This window comes from Miscanthus floridulus, chromosome 14, assembly GCF_019320115.1.
Source record: "Miscanthus floridulus cultivar M001 chromosome 14, ASM1932011v1, whole genome shotgun sequence".
Taxonomy (NCBI): Eukaryota; Viridiplantae; Streptophyta; class Magnoliopsida; order Poales; family Poaceae; genus Miscanthus; species Miscanthus floridulus.
In genome coordinates this window covers 39233058-39256112 of record NC_089593.1, presented here as the reverse complement: position 1 = coordinate 39256112, position 23055 = coordinate 39233058, and the positions used below count along the sequence as shown (strand labels likewise).

Genomic DNA, 23055 nt, shown 5'->3' with positions numbered 1-23055 from the left:
AATTTGTGAAAAAAATTATTTCGTCACTTTTGTCCGCACCTATTGTCTGGCAGTTGAGGAGGCGGCGGTGGACTAGAGACCCCAGGAATAATGATGTAGCGCTTGCGCCATAGTATGAATGTCTTCTCTGCTTCTCCTAGAGTCTTCTCCCCATCACCTCCTAGAATGTCAAGAGGTAGATCACTAAAACCTTTGTTAACTCTATCCACTGAGACGCTAACATATCCAGGTGGTATTATTGCCCCATGGATTCTTGGTGTCTTGGTAGGATCTGGAGGAGAAAAAAACACCGAGAGCCACCATGATTGTGGCATTCTCTTTTGGAATATGTAGCTCACATGATGTAAATGGTGTAGTGATGTCATCCACGGAGAAACGTAGCATTGCGTCATTTTGATTTGGCAACTCCGTGGAAGCGCAGCTGCTTTTCAACTGACCAGGGGGGCTAATATTAATGTTGATTCCTGGATCTGATGCCTGCCTTTGGGCACTTATTGCTATTTGCACTTGCTTTCTGATTCCGTCATGCATTCTAGCTTGCATGTCTTTTTCGCGCTCCTGTGCTTGAAGCAACGCCTCCCATGACTCACGAACCAATTCCTCCAACCCATTGATCCGCGCTGTATCCTCATCCTTCCTTCTCTGTCGGCTTCTATAGGTATCTCTGTCGTCAGGGAAACCATGCTCCCAAAGAAATGTTCTGTCCTAAACCTCTTGTTCGGCCACTGTGTTCAGCGGTCCCGATGGCATACGGCAGTTCATCCTTCTCTCTATTGGGCCTGAACGCACCAATAGCTTTAGCTTGTAGAGCATAGACAATCTTTGTGTTGCTCTTTTGAGTTTTATGCCATGAACCAGCTTCTCGGTCTCTAGGTCCAGTCTTACCCCATGAGCGAAAAACTAATTCTTCGCGCGTTTGGGCCAATTGAGTGATTTTGGTGTGATACCCTTAGCAAGAATGTCCGCTTCCATTTCTCCCACTTGGGAATGGCAATCGCGTAGCCACCTGATCCCATGCCATGGTGGTATACCTTCTATCGGGCATTCTCTTGGTTCCTTCTCACCCGTTCCTCACCCTCTTCAGATGTCTTGTACTGTACAAAATCATTCCAGTAGGGCCTCAACTTTGTGAGCGGGCCGCTAGTATTGAAATTGGGCGCTAGGTTCTTCTTGACATATTTCATGTATAGGGATTTCTTCAAAGTCTGGAATTGTGTGGCCATCTTCTTCATAGCCCACTTTCGAACTAGTTCCTTCAATTCATCATCGTTGATAGCATCATAATCATCCGCTTGCAATGTGAAATGTTAAAGGATATCATCCCAAATTAAATTCTTATCAAGATCAGAGACAAAACTAACATGAGGCTCATTGATCTTTTGCTTCCATTCACGGGCACTGATCGGAAGACTGTCCCTTACAAGGTACCCACAGTGTTGCACGAATTTCCTTGCATGTGGACCAAGTGGTTCGCCTGTCTCGATATTGAATTCCGATATTATATAGCGCCCCCCAATGATTTTTTCGGGCCTCAAATATTTTTGCTTTTCGCCGTTGTGGTCGTCGATCTAGAGGGCTACGTATAAAAAAAGAATAAATAAATATCATGTGTACACATAATAGATGATAGATGTTCAAAATATATATATAATATTCAAATATATATATATAAATATATATACCTTGCCAGTATTTTCTTGCACAATATTTTCTTGGTTATCTTCAAGAGCCAGGTATTGACTCCCGTCATCTACATCCTGCTGGTCACCACCGGCAAATTGAGTGCCGGTGTTGATAATATCCATCATTTCTTCATCCAAGTTGTCTCTCGGGACAGCCATCTAACTTTTACTCCACTAGATATATCTACAAAAAATAAAAACTATATCTATAAAATGGACTACTACAGGACGTGCCACCTCGAGGATAGTAACATTTGTAGATGACATTTGTAGGTCTGAAGTTATCAAATATACATCAAATTCTAGCTCAAAAACATGTTTAAATAAGTAACCATCCATACTAGTTGACCTTGCTTACGTGATCATCTCAGCGAGCATTTCTCCACCGGACGGCACCGTACTTGGCCATGGAAGAGCTCTGTTTCTATGAGAAAGGAAACACGGTCTTCCACGACCGTTGCCGCTCTCCCTCATAGAATCAAAGCTCCTCCTTGATGTCCATTACCGCTCGGCAGAGAACATGCTAGCAGAGATGAACACGGTCCGCAAGTTCAACTAGTACGGATTTTCTACAATTTTTTGTATTTTCATATTTTAAAATAAGGTTCTAGCCGGGGTTCTAGCTAGATAGGTGTATGAGAAATAAGGTGTAGGAAAAAGGAGCTGTCGAGTCACCCACAATGAGGTTGATAGCCACATATATGTTCCGGACAATAACCAAAACAAACTAGATAGGTACATACAAGGTGAAACACATACATGTATCTTTGCTATGTACGGTTGATGTCGTCCGTGGATGTGTGTGATTGCGTCTCGACTTAATTGATAGCATGTGCGCTGATGTAGCTAAACATCCCTCGCCAAACTAAATAGCACTAAATATCATCATCTCTCAATCTATCCCTTGATGATGAAGAAGCGCCATATATTCTCTTTATTATGTTGGAGTCATATATTTGACAGTTACAAATTCCTATCCAAATCAGGGCTATTTGTTTCCTTTATTTGTTCTTTCAATGCTAAAAACTCAGGTTCGTGCCTACGAACGCCACCGATGAAATAAAATAAACTCTAATGGTACATTGGAGATGAAGGGCGCCCGTTTGGTTCGTGCCTACGAACGCCGCCGATGATGCAGCTGCGGCAGAAACGCGATGATGAAATCAGCCAGAAATGCAGGTTCGGCATGAACCAAACACGAGTGGATCGGAAGTCATGAACCAAACAAGTTCGGCGCTGGTTCGGCATGGCGAGCTATGGCAAGGTGAAGGCATGAACCAAACACGCCCGAAGTCCTCCAGAGCTGTACTCCATGGCCCTGCTCCCTCTCCATGGCCGTCGGTCCGAGCACACACATACACAAATACAATCTACAAATAAAATCTATCTATGTGCACACACTGTTGCTGACGAGGACGACGAGGGTGGAGGACGACAAGGATGGCCAGAGGTGATCTCTCGACGACGAGGATGCGACGGGGACGATGATGAGCGCTCTGACAAAGGGGACGACGACGAGTGCTCCGGTGAAGGGGACGATGAGCGCACAGCGATGGCAAGCGCTCCGGTGAAGGGGACGATGAGTGCACGGCGACGGCGAGCGCTTCGATGAAGGGGACGATGAGCGCTCCGATGAAGGGGATGACGAGCGCACAGCGTGGATCCGGGCCACTGGTGGAGATGGCGAGAGACTAGAGAGGCACGTGGAGGCGGCTGGAGGCTATGGGGAGCGGCGGCGGCATGGTGGCTCTCGGGCGAAGAATTAAGACGATGGATGGGGGAAGAAGACGAGGCGATATATATATTAGGGATCTTTAGTCCCGAGTGAAGCCACGGACCGGGACTAAAGGCCTTTAGTCTCGGGTGATGGTAAGAACCGGGACTAAAGGTCTAACCTTTAGTCCTGGATGCATCCATTTAGTCCCGGGTGATGGTAAGAACCGGGACTAAAGGTCTGACCTTTAGTCCCGGGTGCATCCATGACCCGCGACTAAAGGTATTTTTTTGGCGGGCCACGAAAACGTAGCCCCACCTTTAGTCCTGGATGGTTGATCGACCCTGGAGTAAAGGTGGGCTACAGTTGGCTTCCTACCGGATCCAGAAGTTTTTCCTTTTTTTATATATTTCTTTTATATAAATATGCAGACAGTTATTAATTCCCTAATAAATAAAATATAATCCAAAAAATTATAATAAATATTCCTGGCATTGGTTTTGCATTATTATACACAACAAAAATTTGTAACCTATACTCTTTTGTTTTACTGTATAAATATTTAACATTGTGTAAATAATAATTACAATTTGCACCATGCAAAAATATACTACTTGATTAAAATCATTAAAACTATTACTTTTCGATAGGAAATAAGTTTTCACATCTTATTAACGTTGATCATTTGGTTTTTCATCACACATTCTCCATGGGAAATCCACCGCCAAGTAGAAAATTTATTTAAACCTTAGAAAATACAAAAACACGACAAAAAAATCTGAAGTCACAATTATTACATAATAGGTCTAATACATCACTATATATATCAAGCGGGCACAATAGTGAACTTCTTCTTAACGTATATCCCTTGGTTATGATCGCGCCGTAACCATGGAGTGTCCTCATCATTTAGCTGGATGCTTGGGTCTTTGTTCACTGTGAAGGGTGGAATTCGGTCATCCTTTTCATAATCTTCTGATATGTCTGACTTGTCTTCAATTCCGACGATGTTTCTTTTCCCTGAAAGAACTATTTGGCGCTTTGGATCAATGATTGGGTCGTTGTTGTTTTTCCCTCTCTTCGGTTTTGTAGACATGTCCTTGACATAGAACACCTGATTCATATCCTTGGCAAGGACGAACGGTTCGTCTTTGTACTCAATATTGTTGAGGTCCACGGTTGTCATTCCATACTGGTTGTCGACTACTACCCCACCTCCAGTCACCTTTACCCATTGGCACTTGAACAAAGGTACCTTAAAAGTAGATGCATAGTTTAGATCCCATATCTCCTCTATGCGGCCATAATATGTTTGCTTATTTCCATTAGGGTCGGTGGCATCTATGCGGACACCACTGTTTTGGTTGGTGCTCCTTTTATTTTGGGCTACTGTGTAAAATGTATTCTCATTTATCTCGTACCCTTTGTATGTGAGGATATGCCACGATGGCTGCCTAGCCAATAAATACAGTTGGTCATCAATACTCTCATCACCTTGACATTCTTTTGCAACCAGTCGCTAAAAGTTTCCATGTGCTGACACGTAATCCAAGCTTCAAACTTCCTTGAAAACTCGAATCGAAACAACTCTTTATGTGTCTTGATATATGGTGTCACCAAGGAGGAGTTTTGCAGAACTGTGTAGTGTGCTTTATTAAAATAATTGTCCAGCGTACCAATATATTTTCTTCCCTAGTGTCCCCTTTCCACTTAGTCTCCCCTCGTGTCGCGATTTAGGAACACCAATCGGGTCAAGGTCGGGAATAAAGTCAACACAAAACTCAATGACCTCCTCTGTTCCATAGCCCTTGGCGATGCTTCCTTCTAGACGAGCACAGTTATGAACCTATTTCTTTAGGACTCCCATGAACCTCTCAAAGGGGAACATGTTGTGTAGGAACACAGGACCGAGAATGCTAATCTCCTTGACCAGGTGACCTAGAAGGTGTGTCATGATATTAAAGAAGGAAGGAGGGAACACCAACTCAAAGCTGACAAGACATTGAACCACATCATTCTATAGTTTATCTAGATCCATTAGATCGATTGCCTTCTAAGAAATTGCATTGAGGAATGCACATAGCTTCACGGTGGCTAGACGTACATTTAGAGATATAATTCCTCTTAATGCAACTAGAAACAATTGCGTCATTAGCACATGGCAGTCATGGGACTTTAAGTTTAGGAATTTCTTCTCTAGCACATTTATTATACCCTTTATATTCGAGGAGAACCCAGATGGTACTTTGATGCTTGCTAGGCATTTAAACATGCTTTCCTTCTCTTCTTTTCTAAGAGTGTAGCTGGCAGGACTTAAGTAATGGCATCCATCATCTGTCTTCTCTGGATGTAGGTTGTCTCGTTCTTTTAAACACCGCAGGTCCTGTTGTGCTTCAAGTGTGTCCTTAGGCTTCCCATACACACCCATGAAGCCTAGCAGGTTCACACAAAGATTCTTCATCAGGTGCATCACGTCGATCGCTCTACGGACCTCTAGGACTTGCCAATAGGGTAGCTCCCAAAATATAGACTTCTTCTTCCACATGGGTGCGTGACCGTCGGCATCGTTCGGAACAAGTTTGCTGCCATGTGCCGTTCTAAATACTACTTTCACATCCTTGACCATATTGAGTACATCCTCACCAGTTCGGTTGCCCGGCTTGGTCTGGTGGTCTGCCTTACATTTAAAATGCTTGCCTTTATTTCTTAGGGGGTGATTCGCAGGAAGAAATCGATGATGGCCAAGGTACATGGCCTTTCGACATTTTTTCAAGAATATACCTTTAATGCCATCGAAACAGTGCGTGCCTGCATTATATCCCTTGTTTGATTGTCCTAAAAGATTACTTAGAGCAGGCCAATCATTGATTGTTATGAACAACAATGCTCGTAGGTTAAAGTGCTCCTGTTTGTGCTCATCCCACACACATACACCTGGTCTATTCCACAAAATTAGAAGTTCTTCAACTAGTGGCCTCAGGTACACATCGATGTCGTTGCTAGGTTGCCTTGGGCCTTGGATGAGCACTGGCATCATAATAAACTTACACTTCATGCATAACCAGGGAGGAAGGTTGTAGATACATAGAGTAATAGGCCAAGTGCTATGACTACTGCTCTGCTCCCTGAAAGGATTCATACCATCCGTACTTAAAGCAAACCTTAAGTTTCTTGCGTCATTTGCAAACTCCGGGAATTCTCTATCGATTGCTCTCCACTGGGACCCATCAGCAGAGTGTCTCAACATATTGTCTACCTTACGGTCTTCTTTGTGCCATCGCAACAACTTTGCATGGTCTTTGTTTCTGAACAGACGTTTCAAGCGTGGTATTATAGGAGCATACCACATAATCTTGGCAGGGATTTTCTTCATGGGACGTTCGCCCTCAACATCACTAGGGTCATCTCGCCTGATCTTATACCGCGATGCATGACATATCGGGCATGCATCTAACTTCTCGTACTCCTCACCATGGTAGAGGATGCAGTCATTAGGACATGCATGTATCTTCTGGATTTCTAATCCCAAAGGGCAGACTACCTGTTTTGCTTCGTATGTAGTGACGGACAATTCGTTATTCTTCGGAAGCATCTTCTTTTGGATTTTCAGTAACTCCACAAATCCCTTGTTAGATACACCATTCTTTGCCTTCCATTGCAGCAATTCCAGTGTGGTACCCAACTTTTTTTGTCCCGCATCACAAGTTGGGTATAGCAATTTCTTGTGATCCTCTAGCATGCGCTCGAACTTGATCTTCTCCTTTTCACTTTTGCATTCTCTTTGTGCGTCATGAATGGCCTGACCAAGATCATCAGCAGGCTCACCTTCTGCCACTACCTCTTCTTCAGCTTCCCCCATTGTAGTATCATTGAAGGCACCATATTCAGCTATAATGTCATCATCATCCCATTGTTCTTCTTTACCTTCTTCTATTACAACCCTGGTTTCTCCGTGTTTCGTCCAACAAATATAGTTTGGCATGAAACCCAACTTCAATAAGTGTGAATGAAGACTCCTTGAGCTAGCATATTCCTTCAAATTCTTACATATGGCACATGGGCAGCACATGAAACTATCGCGTTTGTTTGCCTCGGCCACACATAAGAAAGAATGCACGCCCTCAATGAACTCTTGGGAGCGGCGATCAGCATTGTACATCCAATGCCAGCTCATCTGCATTACATGACATACATACCATATTAAAACCTATAACATAATTAGTTAATTATAAGACATGCATGCCACCACACAAGGTATTAATTTATGAAAGTCTCGCTACAATGTAAACAATCCCAACTACCAATAAAAAAACTAAAGCTAAAATGCACTTCAGTATCACAAGGATTTTGTGATCAATCCCAACTAAAACAGATAGATCATGCGTTTGTTCAACATCTATGGGCTTCTTCCATAGGATCACTGCCTCATCAGCCATCGTAGCCGTCTGTGCAAGAGAGTTTTGCACGTGTTCAACATACTCTTTCTCCCAGTACCAGCCTGAACATCCAGTGCCATCCCACTGAAATTAAAACAAAAAATTAGAACTTTAATCACAATCATCATGAAAATAAGTATAAATTAACCATAATCATCAAATTCGATAAAATAACTCACATTGCGATCCGAACACTTGTAGAAGATACGGCCTTTGTTGGGACACTCCTTCCTCACCTGGTACTCCATCACAATCTTCTCCTCACACTTGCCGCATGCAATGAGAGGGAGGTCCGGCCTCAGTCACTTTGGAACTCGATGAGAGGCCGATGACCTAGAAGCAGTTGCCATCTACTCTCTATACTCATTTTTAATATAATATAAATTTCTTATTTTATAAACAAATAAAATTAAAAAACTCTAAAATTCTCTATATCTCTAAACCATGAAGTTTGCTATGCATGCTAGAAATGAAAGTTGAATACTAGTTTTGAATAACTACTTTAACCTTCCTTCATCCAAATATGCAAACTTTATAGTGATTTTGAGCTTAAATGGCTTACAAATAAAAAAAATTCCACCATAAAAAACCACATATATCTAGTCTACAAAATGAGATATGCTACTGATGAAATATGAGAGTATAAAGTTGGTAACCTTTATAACCGAAGAATCGATGGAGGAATCGAAGAAAATCTTGTGATTACCGGCGATGAGGAAGAAGAGAGGCCGGCGATAAAGCAAGAAAACACTGAGCTCGAAGTGGCTCAGACTCGGGTAGGAAGAAAGGCTATATAGGAGGGGACCTTTAGTCCCAATTGGAGCTACCAACCAGGACTAAAGGTCCCTTTCTAGTCTCGGACGGAGCCTCAAGCCGGGAGTAGACTTTTACTCCCAGTGGAAGGTACCAACCGGGAGTAAAAGTTAACCTTTAGTCCCGGTTGAAGCTACAAACCGGGACTAAAGGTCTCTCTAGTCCCGGACGCGAAAAATACCAGGACTAAAGCCAAATTTTGAGGCGGGATCAAAGGTCGTTTCTCTACTAGTGATGGTTGTCTAACTCATGACCGTGTAATGCCTAAGAGCAATTATAATAAAGTGACATAAGCGAGCTTTAAAGAGAGAGAGGAAAAGAGAGAGAAGTAGACTGTAAGTTTACATCTAGCTGACATACTCTTATAAAAATTTTTAGAGAAGAAAGTAGATCATGTATTAATAATGAAATATGTCCTAGTAGCCAATTACTATAAAATTAAAATAACCTATAAATATATGTACAGGTAGCAGTGGATTTTATTATTAGGCATACTCTAACTGGCAAGATCAATTCAACTAGAAGAACATAGTACTATATAATAGTACAACATGTGGATATACACTACTACAAAAAACCATTTTTAGGGGCAGCTAGTAACCCTTTATAGGGGTGGTTTGGCCAGCCGCCCCTACCGAACCGTCTCTACAAATCATGCATTTGTAGGGGCAGTTCCTAGGCCGCCCCTACAAATCGATTTGTAGGGGCGGTTGGTATTACGAGCCGCCCCGACAAATAGATTTGTAGGGGCGGCTCAATCACCAACCGCCCCTACAAATCGATTTGTAGGGGCGGCTGTAGTGCCAGCCGCCTCTATAATACCTGTTTGTAGGGCAGTTCAATCTAGAACCGCCCCTACAGTACGTTTTCCCGCCAAAAAAATTCAAATTTACAATTCAAATTTGACCAGAACTGTTTGTTTCCGCGTATTCCATCCAGCGTTCGCGTTGTCGAATGCCCCGTGACCAATGTTCCGAACCGCGTTTGCGTTGCCGAACGCCCCGCGACCAACGTTCTGAACGCGACTACAAGCAGAATAGTATTATATAAACTATAATTACAAGTCCAATTCGTAAGGATATATACAATCCATCATTTAATATACAAATTCCATACACATTGTTATCAATGTCCTAGAGCTAGCCTTTCTGTCTCACGAAGGTGTTGGTACTGAGGATTTCTACCTAAGTCAGACTCTCGGTCATGGTAGGCGCCTTTGATGTGTACAATCTGGTCCAATATGAAGTTGCAAAGGTCGCCGACAAGCTCTAAGAGTTGGTCATCCTTGTATGGGTCTTTTTCATTCCTTTCTCTTCTCTCCACTACAAGAGAACAAGTTTTGGTTTAGTATTTCATACCATGTACAAAGTTTTTATACTACTGATGAAGAGGTTCAAACTTACCCTTAAGGGGTGTCTCCTGTAGGCACTGGTGTTACTCATCATAGAACATATATAGTATCCACAATGTACACTCCTAGGCTTCTGCTTGGGGCACTGTATGTTTTGCATATGAAAATGTTAGGTAATGCTTTTGACAGCCATGTAACGGAGTACTGAAGAAGTAAGTTACACTTACTGCACATAGTGTTTTTATAGCCAGCTTTTCCTTCCTCGCTGGATCATGCCTTCCGTGATGATGAGTGACATAGAACCTAAATGTCCTGTTCGAATTATTTTAGCAAATACAACTTGTTAGTATCCATAAGTGAGCGTTACAAGTATGTATACAAACATATAAGCTAATGAGGATTGTCGATATGTATACATCTTGAGAATCGATATGAAGTCTTTGTATGTTGCTGGGTCCTTATCTATTGAATCAAAGACCCATGCCATGCTCCTCCCAACATCAACGGCTATACAAATCTAGTGGTTGCTGCATGGATTTAATCATAGAACTAGATAAGCTCTTTTGCATCGAATAAAATATATCAAACAAAGCTTTAAGTATATAGTTGAACTTACTCGAAGTTGTATGGTAGCCATATAGTAGAGTGTTGTTGTAGATTTTTGAAAGCCAGAGCAATGTATGCCGTAACCTTAAGGGGCTCTTCCTTTAGTTTCGCCGTACAGATGCGTTGTTTCCCCCGAAGAGTCTTTGCAGCAACTAGCTCTTTGGCATCCACTGTCCACTATTTAGGGTAATTAAAATTTGGTTGGACTATAGCTTGAGGGTCTACATACCCGGCTTTTAGACTTGGCATTTGTTTGACAATGTGCACTTGCATTCTACAAATCATGACGTTGGTTAGTTACAACAAAATTCAAAGATTACATTCATATCATATCGGGAGGACAAGGACTTACAAGCACCACGTGCGAATTAGATTCATCTCCATTTCTCCTAGGTGAAAGCATGTGTGCATGTCATTGAACTCAAAGACAATTTTCCTAGCTAGGCTTCCAAATGTGCCGGTGGGGAAGCATGCTTGTACGAGATCTATGCTCGTTGGGAGAACACGCAAGTACCAATCATGGAACCTTCTCATTTCAAGTGGTAGGCGCCGGATGTCCCGGTTTGGTATAAAGGGCTTGCCTCTTTCATATGTTTTTGGGCAATCCTTTGACCATTTGATGTCATCAACATTTGGATACTGCTTTGCAATTTGGTGGAGTTTGCTAGTTACGGCCTCCTTAGAACCCCGTGATGGGACTTGTTTAACTTGGTTCTTAGGCTTGAACTAGTCATGTGAATACCACTTGGACACCGACGAGACGTCTTTCACCAGAACATAAGCTGGCCTTATGTTGATTGGAATCTTCTTTTGAAGTTCCCATTCAGGCACATCCTCGTCTTCTTGTGCATCACCTTCTTCAGGAGGCACTCGTTGTTCATGTATTGGCTGTGCTTGTTGAGAAGACTGTGGCATCTTATCATGCACTTGCTTGGTACGAGCTGGAGAAGGTTGTGGCATCTCATCAGGCACATGCTCTCTAGGAGGCGGGGAAGAATGTGGCATCTCAGGTACGTGGTGGTCACGAGATGGTGAAAATATCTCCCCAACCTCAACAACTCGCTCCAAATTTGGGAGAGGGGGAGGCGGTGAAGAAGCAGTCAATATAATGTCCCATTTGTGCCAGAGGATGAACTACCCAATAATGTCTCCAAGTAACACTAGCCCCTCAGGAGTTGCGTAGTCTATCCTCCACTGCATGAACTCAGGCTTCATGGTATGCACCTCGACCCTAGTGTAGTCCGGTGGTATCTTATTATTGTGGTGTAAGCCACCGGGAGGATGTGCCACACCCGTTGCCACCTCCATCACAGTATTATGTCAGCCGCTTAGAAACACCAAGGTGCAACTAGTTGCTTCCCATATGCCATCGATGGGGGTTGTGGCTGTAGTGGAACCTTGGCTGCTAGGAACTTTTGGAGGGCTGCCAACTAATGCTAGTTCTCCTGGTGGCGTCACTAATATCCGTGGCTCCGTAGACAGTCCTTGCTCCTCCAGCGCCTTCGCAACTAGAGCCTTCACTTGGAGCTCAAGACTAGTTTCCTGGTCTCGGCCATGTTTCTTGTATATGTGCGTGTCCTCTTTGGATCCTTGCTTCCAGGTCATCCTTTTCCCTAGCCCCCTGGTGCGGCCTGTGTGCTCCTTGTTTCCCAAGCCAAGGCTAAGCTTGTCCCTCTCTCTGGAAGGATTGAAGGAGCCCTTCTCCTTGTCTTTAGCATATTTCAGTATCCTTGATACCGCCTCTTGGGTCTCTGGCTTATCAAACTTAAGATTACTGCCGGATGATTCTATACTCCTCGCATATATCTAGTTCCTTGAGCGTACCTTCAGATTCATCACATCGATATTCCCAACAGCTGCGGCCTCTTCGTCCATCTTCCTAAACTGCTCTTCCTTGGCATAGTAGCCACCGGGGCCTAGATGATGGTGGTGTTTGTTCCTCTTTGCCAGCTCGGTGTTATGGGCACTGAGCTCCAATGCCTCCGGTGAAGTCTTCTGAGCCACGAGCTCCTCCCATTGACTAGGAGTTATTTTGCCAAACTCGTTGAAGGGAGTTAATCCCTTTTGGATATACTTCGTGTTGAGCTCCGACCTCCAACATCGGAATACCTCTCCCATCATCCTGACAGCATTTTTTTACTAGTTCGTGCTTACCCTCCGGAAATCTAAAATTGACCCTCAGGTGACTATCCCATAGTTCATTCTTTTTGTTCTCTAGTACCCCTTTCCAGTTAGGGATTGATGGGTTCAATTTATCTCTTACTAGGGCCCCGATCGCATTACGAAATCGTCCTCTTAATTTCTTTGGCTCAAGGACCTCCCCTGCTGGCCTGACCTCCATTATCACATAGCATGCCTTATCTGGATATAGATTTCCTTTTCTATCCCCTTGTTTCCTCTTAGGCTTGGTAGTCATGGTTGTGTCTTCAGGTTATGGAGCAGAGGCATCGTGATCTGTCTATGTGGTTGTTGCCTCTGCTCTCCTTTCCTCTACTTTGTCTTGTCCAGCGAGATGTCACGGATGTCGATGTCATCTTTTCCGAGTTTTAGGAGGGACCTATATATACGACAGGTCAAAGTGTTAGCAGAGATAACACAGCCAAAGCTTTAGCAAAATTTACAAGCTAAGGCTTTTTCCCCACCTCCTCATTCGGATCAAAGTCCTTGTCCAAATCTTCCTCCGTTGGCCTCCTTCTGGCTTCATGTGGGAAATGATCCTCGGGACTTACATATCCCTCTTATAAGTCATCATCATCATCATCATCCTCTTCTTCTTCGCCTTCAGCAGCCTCTCCTTCGGGGCCTTTCTCCTCGTCACACTGCTCCAAAGTAAGCATCACTTCTAGATCCTTTTTCTACCTCCTTATTGAATTGTTCCTGAGTAAGCTGGTCCTCTAGTGCTTGCTCCTCAAGGGTTGGCTGCTCATCATGCTCCGGGCATCGGGCTGCACTGTCTGGTGTCCGCGACATTATTTCACGCTTTGTTCTAATAGATGCAAGAAAGTGTTCTTTAGGTACGTGAGAAGGTATAAGAAATCAAAAAGATCTATAAACCAAAGTAGTCCTATAAAACAACAATATATAAAAAAAACGAGAAGTAGCAGTGATAGAGGCCTTAGAAATATGTCAATCATCATCTGATCTTGAACTTGGAGCATCAAGGCATCATAACAGAGAAGAGAGAAGGTAATGTAGGGGTGGCTACTAATGATGCCAAGTTCCTCACAAGTTCTTGATCATCAGCTCATATTCTATATAATGCATGGACTTGGACGATTTCATCATCGGTAAAACAAAGGAGAGGAGAGGAGAGGAGAGGGGAGATTTGGCGAAAAACAAGCAGGTGCTGCTTCCAAAACATAGATGATAGGAAAGGTGGCAACAAATAGAGGAGAGGGGAGATTTGGCAAAAAAAAAAGCAGGTGCTGCTTCCCAGAAAAAGAAACATGACAATGTAAGAACATCATATGCTTAATATCTTCCAAACCTAATAAGCAGATCGGACAATCAGAAGTAGTAGACAGTAGTAGTAGGGAAGTAGTAGAAGTAGCAAAAAAAGCAACAGCTACTTAGGAGAGGAGAGGAGTAGAGTGGAGTAGAGGAGAGTAGTAGTAGAAGAGGAGTACAGAGAAGACAGCAAGTATAGAGAAGATTAGTAGCCACCGGCCACAATAGTGTATTTTTAATTTTTACTAAAACTTGAGGATCATCGTAATACTGACAAATGACAATGTAAGAAGAATAATATAAATGCAAGGATTATTTCTACTCAGCAGATATTGTTAGAACCCAAAAGGACAAATCATGACAAAAGGCAATATTGTTAGAACAGGCACTCACATTCAAAACCACATTCTGCTGAATACCAGTCACACTACTGTATCAATGTTTATAGTGGTACTTTGTGTTAAGGTATCAGCACATGAATGATCCAAATTAACAAGGGCTAGGTCTGAGATTTATGCATTCCAATGTGGACATGCAGGTGTGAGAAAGACGAGTCTGTCGGTGTTGAACTGTTGACTAGTCATTAAAAAACTAGACCAACTTAAGTTGTGGCATGGATTGCCATACTAACTTTGCTCGATCACACATGAACAAGTATTTCATCCAAACAAAAGCCATAATAAATGTGATAAAAAGGAGCAAGATCATTTCCACAGCTTGTATAAAAGAAATATAGCTACTCAAGATCATTTCAACATTTATCATGGCAAGTATATAGATGAAGAATGCTTATTAAGTGCATAAACATGGTTGTTTATATATATTTGCTCTCAAATCAGTGGGTAACTGCTTTAGGTAGCCTTCCAATGCTTGTTGGTGATCACTGATCCTAGACTAATGTGACGGTCCAATCTTACCAATTTCAGGGTTTTAGAACAAATATTAAATGCCTAGAAAAACAGCAATATAACCAAGATCAAATTACTGATGTCCAGAACAGTAAGAACAGAGGTAACATAGGTTATAGCTCATAAGATTAAAGAATAGAACTACAGGTAATGTTGTTCAACAGTAGAGAAAATTTCTAGACAAATAATAATACAATGCTAAAAGTAATCCACACATTAATAACCCTAGACTGTCTTGTTTGTCTCACTACACCACTAGGTTGGATCTCATTTTTTTCATCAGCTTCTTTTTTCCTATACAACTGGGTGCATTTGTAGGGGCGGTTCCTGATCCAGCCGCCCCTACAAATATTTTCTATTTTTTAAAATTGTAATTTCTATATTTTTTATATCATAAAAACACAAAGTAATATAAAAAATTATGTATATGCACAAAAATTGTGTATATGAAGAAATATATATATATATATATAAACAATTTTAGTCAAAACAATATTTTGGTCATTTCTTTATTTCATAAAGTGTTAAGTGATTTCATAAAGTTTTAGTAGTAATAGAGTGGATGTTCAAATAGAGTCATCTGGATGTTGCAAAGGGTAGTCTCACACACATGCATAAATATAGTCTCACACATATACAAAAATATTTAGTCTTACACACGTACATAAATATATAGTCTCACACGCATCCATAAATGAAGTCTTACAAACACACATTTACATAAACACTCCACGTTAAACAACTAGCTAGCCTGCTGTAACGACTTTCTCCTTGACACCTTTTCGTTCCCATGGCAATATGTCTTTGGGGAGGTTCTTTTCCACAACACTGATCTTCTTAGGAAAGTCTGTGAATAGCGGCATCTCATCGTAGTTATTGTAAGCTTCAACATCGTCCACGCCATCAACTCCAATAATGTGTTGTTTCTCGGAGGCAACAACGTGCTTTGTCTTCTTCTTCAGGGGGAGGTTACTTTGTGGGTCAGACATATAGAAAACTTGTGCGACACGTGAAGCGAGCACCCAAGGGTCATCTTGGTAGCCTAGATTCTCGAGGTCCATGACTCTTAATCCAATCTCATTTAGTTGGTGTTGTTTGATCCAGCAGCATCGAAACAGGGCCACCATTATATCCCTTCCATAGTTAAGTTCCCATATCTCTTCAATGATGCCAAAGTATTGGATCTTTCGCCCTAATCCATCGAGAGCCTCTATTCGAACGCCACTGTTTTGGTTTAGATATTTACTATCCTTTGCGTGGGTATAGTACGTATACCTATTGATGTCATAAGCATTCCAAGATGTCACTTGTCTCGATGGCCCCTCCGCCAACCTACTCCAGGCAGTATGTTTTGGTCCTTCAACCATGTAGTTAGCCGTTGCTTGTGTTGTTTCATGACCTAATCATCCGGACGACCATTTCTCTCCGCCATAATGATAGCCAAGTGTTCATCAATATACGGTTGCATCAATTGTGTACTCTGCAAGACACTATAATACGCCCGATTCACATCTTTGTAATCATGGTCGATGAACACTTTTCTACCACTGGTGCCCTTCCTAGCCAGCCTACCCTTATGACGAGAATCGGGTTTACCAATCCCTTTCTGTACTTTTAGGTACTCTTGACAGCACTCGATGACTTCTTCAGTACTGTAACCCTCTATCATGGAGCCCTCTAGGTATGCTTGATTATGCACGTATCGACTTAGAACCGACATGAACCGCTCGTAGGACCACATTTCATGCAAGTAGCAAGGGCCAAGCGCTTGTATTTGATGAACCATGTGAATCATGAGATGTGGCATTATATCAAAAAAAGCAGGAGATAAACACATCTCCAGTTGGTTTTGTGTCTCCACCACAAATTCATGTAGGTCACTCAGCTCTTCCTTGCCAATCATCTTCTGTGAGATCTTCGAAAAGAAGTAGCACATGCGGGTGATGGCCATTTTCAAGAACTCTGGCTTTATAGCCCTGATTGCAATAGGCAGAAATATTATCAGCATCACATGGCAATCATGAGCCTTGCAGTGTGTTATTGACAAGTCCTTCATCGACACTAGCTTCTTCACATTTGCTGAAAACCCAATCGTGACTTTGATCCCTCTCAGGAAAGTACATATAGCTCTCTTCTCGTCTGGTGTTAGGTTGAAGCACGCCACGGGCAGAGTGTATTTTCCATTAGCCTCAGGTACCGGGTGAAGCTGTGGCATCATGTTTAGCTGCACCATGTCTTTCTGTGTTTTCAGACCATCCTTTGACTTGTCTATGTCCATCAAGGTAGCAATGAGACTCTCAAAGACATTCTTCTGCACATGCATAGCATCAATGGCATGGGGGACCTCCAAGTCTGGCCAATAAGGCAGATACTGAAAAAGATCGATTGTTTCTTGAAAGGTACGCCTTCGACAGGAGGTGTGCTTCTATCTCTGTTTGTCCCATCCAGATTCTTCTTTCCATAGATGATGCGTATGTTTTTTACCATTCTGTACACGTGTTCTCCGTTATGACGTCTCTCCGGAGGGGGTTCAATCTCTGAGGCGTTGTCATAAAATCTAAAGAACAATTTGCTGCAGTACTTGTGACTTATCTTTAAGAAGCATCGGTTCCTTAGGTAAACTATCTTCTTGGATGCATCTAGGTACACTCATGTAGTACCATCCAAGCAAACCAAGCATCTCGTCTTCCCTTTGATCTGTCTAGACAAAGCAAACAACGCGGGGTAATCATTGGTAGTAACAAATATTATTGCTATACATATGAAGTCCTCCTTTCGGAACGCATCGTACATCTGCTCCCCATGCCTCCATAGCCTCTCCATTTCTTGCATCAAGGGCTCGAGGAACATGTCTATATCAATGCCTGGTTGTTTAGGACCAGAAATAAGAATAGTGAGGAGAAGGTACTTTCTCTTTTGACACAGCTATGTTGGGATGTTGTACATGGTCAAGATCACTGACCATGTGCTATGGTCGCTCATCCTCTCATTGAAGGGATTCATTCCATCGGTGCTCAAGCCAAACCGTACATTCCTTGGGTTATCGCTGAATTCTTTGTGCTTCTCATCAAACCTTTGCCACTGACTACAATCAGCTGGGTGTGTAATCTTATCATCATCCACCTTGCGCTCATCATCCCACCATGTGATGAGTGCGGCTTCTTTAGGGTTTAGAAAGATACGTCTCAAGCGGTCGGTCACTGGCAGGTACTATATTACTAGGGCAGTAATTCTTCTCTGCTTTGCATCGTTGCCTCATGGAGTGTCCTCTGGGGGTTGAGATTCTTGTACCACCTTTTTGGTACCCTTCTTATTCCTCTTTTTCCCCGTGGAGGGTTTGTCCCCACCATAAAGGTCATTGTTCTTGTACTGGCTAGCCCCACACCGGGGACATTTATCTAGTGACTTGAACGTTTCACCACAAAAAAGTATACAGTGGTTGGGGCATGCATGGATTTTTTTCAACCCCCATTGTCAATTGACTTATGACCTTCTTCGCTTGGTATGTATTGGTGGGAACTAAGTTTGGTTGTGGCAGCACCCATGACAGGAGATGCAATAGATCATTGAAACTACAGTCTGACCAGTCGTACTTAGCCTTCAGGTGAGCAGCTCAAGCATAAAACGGAGCAATATCCAATGTGTCGGACAACCCTTTTCAACACCATACATAGTCTCCTTCGATGCTTTTGTCACCCTTTTCAAATTTTCTAGACCTTTCGGCTATTTAGTAAAATCTCTAGTCCAAGGGCTCGAATCATGTCCTCCAAATCATCTTCATCCCCGACACGTGCTCCACCATCATTATTGGCACCACCTTCGTCGTTACCATCCCAACCACCAGCATCACCACCTTGTTCATTGCCAAACTCAAAATCCATTCGTGCATCAAGCTCTGCTGAATATTGGAACAGGAATTCTATGGTTTCGTCGTCGTATTCCTCCTCATCCTCGTCGTTAATAATAACCGTTTCACCATGATGAATCCACACCGTGTAGTCCTCAACGAATCCTCGCATAATCAAATGTGATCTGATGATAGTCACATCTGTCCATACCATACGGTTCTTACAATCTTTACATGGGCAAATAATTGTATCCTTATTCTCTTTCAATGTCATTGCATGCTTCTTTGCGGCTTCAATAAATTTATCCACCTCTTCACAGAAACATGCCTTGAACCTTAACAAACCATACATCGAAGAGTTCCTGTACTCCATCTTTTACAACAACAACAAAACAAACATTAAAGGACTACTTATTTAGATATATATAAAAATAAAACAAATTAATAATTACTTGAGAATAATTGTATATACTTCAGATATATATGAATATAAATCTAATATAATTACATGAAGCATAAATTAACGTTCCATTTATCCATAAATAATTAAAATACATATTTATTGATTACAATAAATAATTTCAAAGACAACAATTAGCAACAATTATACTTTACCCAATATATTTCATACAAACCCTATTCCAATTTCATCAAACATAAATTTACAAAAACAAAATTAATAAAAAAATCAAACCCTAGATCTAGATCCACATGCACATGAAACATCCATAAAACTAACTAATTGTTCACTAAAATCAAGAAACATGGACCAAATAAGGGTATGATCTTGTTCTCCTCCCTAATTTACCCTAGTACATTTAAAAGTTGGGTCTAATTTGCTTCATAAATAGCTCAAGCACCATAGAAGAGAGATAAAAATAAAACTCTAATTACTCACTAACCAACCATTAAAACTTCAAAAAAAGTATGAAATAGCATTTTCTTACCTTCTACAACCTCTCATAAGGATTTAAGACCAAAACCTTCCCCCTTAGTAGAGCAATTTTTGAGAGGTGCCCAAGGCCTCCCCACCTTTCTTTCACGGGTTGGAGTGAGTGACCCGAGGAGGAAGAAGGTGCTGCATCTATTTTATATGGGGGGCATTTGTTGGGGGCGGCTGGTGATTGAACCGCCCCTATAAATCGGAGCTATAAATATGGGACCATTTGTAGGGGCGGCTCAATCACCAGCCGCCCCTACAAATAGCATTTCTAGGGGCGACTGGTGGTTGAGCCGCCCCTACAAATCAGACCCTATTTGTAGGGCGGCTCGTAACACCAGCCATCCCTGCTGTTCCATTTGTATGGGCGGCTGGTGTCTGGCCACCCGAGCACGTCACTGTAGGGGCAGCTCCATCACCAGTCACCCCTATAAAAAATCGAACCGTTGCTAAAAACCGTTTTTTACGTAGTGATAGCGACAACTGAGAAAAATGCCAAGGAGGTATGTTGACCGATTTTGTAGTTGCCACGTTAGAATTGTCGACACAGTGCACTGAACACACCCAATGCAATGACCATCGTGCAGACAAGTTTCCAAGAATTTGTCTGTCTCGGCGTGTCGCTGTGTGCTGCTCTCAGCGGCGGATCCAGGAAATATTTCAGGGGGTTGAACAACACTGCTGCTCGATCTTAAATCTCAGTCCCCCTACATTATAGAACTTTGACTAAAAATTTATGGGGGCTCCATATAGGGTTCCACTGCTCCGGTATAGGTAGGGGGGCTCGAGCCCCCCCCCCCCCCCCCCCCCCCCCCCCCCCCCCCCCCGCTGGATCCGCCCCTGGCTGCTCTTGGATGAACTACTGGAGAGCATATATAGCTCATCGTCTGGCTTTTCGAATGCATGCCGGTCACTAGTTGATCTGCTTTTGTCATTAAAAATGCAACCCAAGTTAATTATCCCTTTTCAGGAACTGTGAAGAACTGCAAAAGGTTCTACAGTTCGTGGGCTCACCAGGGTAAAGCCGGTCACTGTGTACGAGATGTTGGTGACGAACACCGGTGATGTCCTCGCTGCGTATTTCTTCCCGGCGAAAGCCACCATGTACCCATCAGAAGAAGACTGGAACAGGGTGAAAGGGTTGTGCATTAGTAGTCACTAGATGTGATTCAATTCGATCATTCATTCAAGAATAACAAGCAACCGCAGTTCAATAATTCCACTCATACTTACTAGAAAAGGCACAAACATAGAACAATCACACCAGGGTGATTGCGAGTTTAGAACTCTGAGAAGCCAATTGCTTATTCAACAGAGGCTGTGTTTTTCCTGGTGGTCGTCATAGAAAATAGAGGCAGCAGTTTTTTTTCATCCATTTCTGGTTGTCTCGGCTGTTCATCAGGGGCGGCACATTCAGTTTTAATACCTTGATTCCATTGTTTTGGAATATGCATGCATGTTGCGACAAATCACTGAAGAAAATTTACACCACTGTTCTTGAAAAAAAAAAGGCACTGCCCAACCCAACCCAACGTTACTTTGACCCAACCCAAGCAAAATGCAACCAAAACAATGGCAGCACGTACGTATGAACTCCGGTCATGCCCAGCTAGTGACCGGGCCAGGTCCTTGCACAGAGATAATTCTACAGCGTCACGTTGGGGTCCTTAGCAGCTTGCAGGGCCGGCTCTATAGATTTTATGGCCCTTGGGCAATACGAAAGCAAGGGCCCTTTAGGCTAAATTTTTTCCCCACTTCTATGATCATGAGAAGTCATACACTAGTACTAGTATGAGGTAGACAGGGGCATGTATATATAGTTCATAAAACACAATGTTTAGACAATAGAAGAAACTAAAAGAAAAATAAAATGACTATTATGATTACCTCAAATAAGTAAATAATTCTTCAAGGCTTGTTGGAAAAAATATCTTCAGGCATTTCTGGATGCAAAAATCATTTAGAGCAATGTCGAGATCAATGTTATCCAAGACATCCTTTTCAGCACAACACATAGCGCTTAGTAAAGTTGAGCATGCAGCCCGCGGGCCAGAGGCACGGCCCAAAGCACGGCGATTTGGCCCGGCCCGAGCACGGCACGGCCCGTTCCACAACCGTGCCCGTGCCGGCCCGAAGCACGTAGCAGGCCGTGCTTGGGCCGAAGCCTCGGCCTGCCAGGCGGCACGGCCCGGCACGGAAAATGGTCAAAGGCCCGGTAGCGGCCCGTGACCAACAAGGCCTGCTAAGAGATGACGTTTCCTTGGCCTGCTAAGAGCCCACGATGGAACCCTAACTAACTTCCCACCCGACCACCCTGCTCCCACCCCGCCGCACTTCCTTCTCACCATCGCGGCATCGCACGTCGCACGGCGCGGGCGCGCCTCCCTCTCGCGAAGCCGCAAGCACGTCGGCGGTCGCCGCCACTCAGACGCGCCCTCCGGCCCTCCCCTTCGCTCACGACGGCGGTGAAGAGCAGCGAGGCCTCCCTCTGTCGCCTCCTCCTCCGCGCGGCCAGCGCGTCCGCGTCACGAGTCGGCGCCGCCTCCTCCGCGCCGCCCGCACGCGTCGGTGGCCCCGCTATTCTTCTTCCCCAGTTCCGAGCACCTTGCAGCGACGGCATCGATCGCCGGCGTCCCCTTCGCCCTTCCCGCCGGCCACCGCAGCGACAACATCGAGCGCCGGCGTGCGGCGTCCCCTTCCACCTCTCTCTATTTTTTTAAGGCCTAGCACGAGCCCGCTATACTATTGGGCCTGTGCTCAACGGGCTAGCACGGCCCGTAAATCGACCCACGTGTCGTGCCTGGGCCGGCGAGCAGGCACGGTGTACTGTGGAGGCACGGCCCGGCGGCACGCCGGGCCATACAGGCCCGTGCCCTATCGGGTCGTGCCTAGCACAGGCCCGTGCCGTGCCGGGCCGTGCCGGCCCGTTGCTCAACTTTAGCGCTTAGACCTAAAATTGCGATAGGAAGTAAATAACAGGATAGGATTTTATAGAAACATCACTAACATGGTTACAAATGGTATATAAGTAGATGAGAAATTCGAGATAGATAGATCAAAAATTCAAAATCCAGATCATGGTCAAACGTAGAAGTAGTGAGGTGTTACCTGTATGCGGCAATTCAGGGAGATTGTCGACAAGTCGCCGCGCCGCTCGCTGCAAGGAGCCACCGCATGGGCTTGTAGGTCTGGACCTTCCTGCTGCCGAACAAAGTATATACAATATAATATACATATATAACATATACTCATATACATATACAAGAATTTTTTTGGGCCCCCCAATGGCTTGCACTACTAAATTTTGACCC

General features: G+C 43.5%; 1 protein-coding gene across 1 annotated transcript in view; it reads right to left on the bottom strand.

Annotated features, from left to right (window-relative positions):
* The window catches only part of LOC136503378 (two-component response regulator ORR24-like), a 34364-nt gene extending 12000 nt beyond the window's left edge, over positions 1 to 22364 (bottom strand). The window contains exon 1 of the mRNA XM_066498471.1: positions 22106 to 22364. Coding sequence (XP_066354568.1) covers positions 22106 to 22364 — 259 coding nt within the window. The remainder of the gene's footprint in view (positions 1 to 22105) is intronic.
* Between the last annotated feature and the right edge of the window lie 691 nt (positions 22365 to 23055).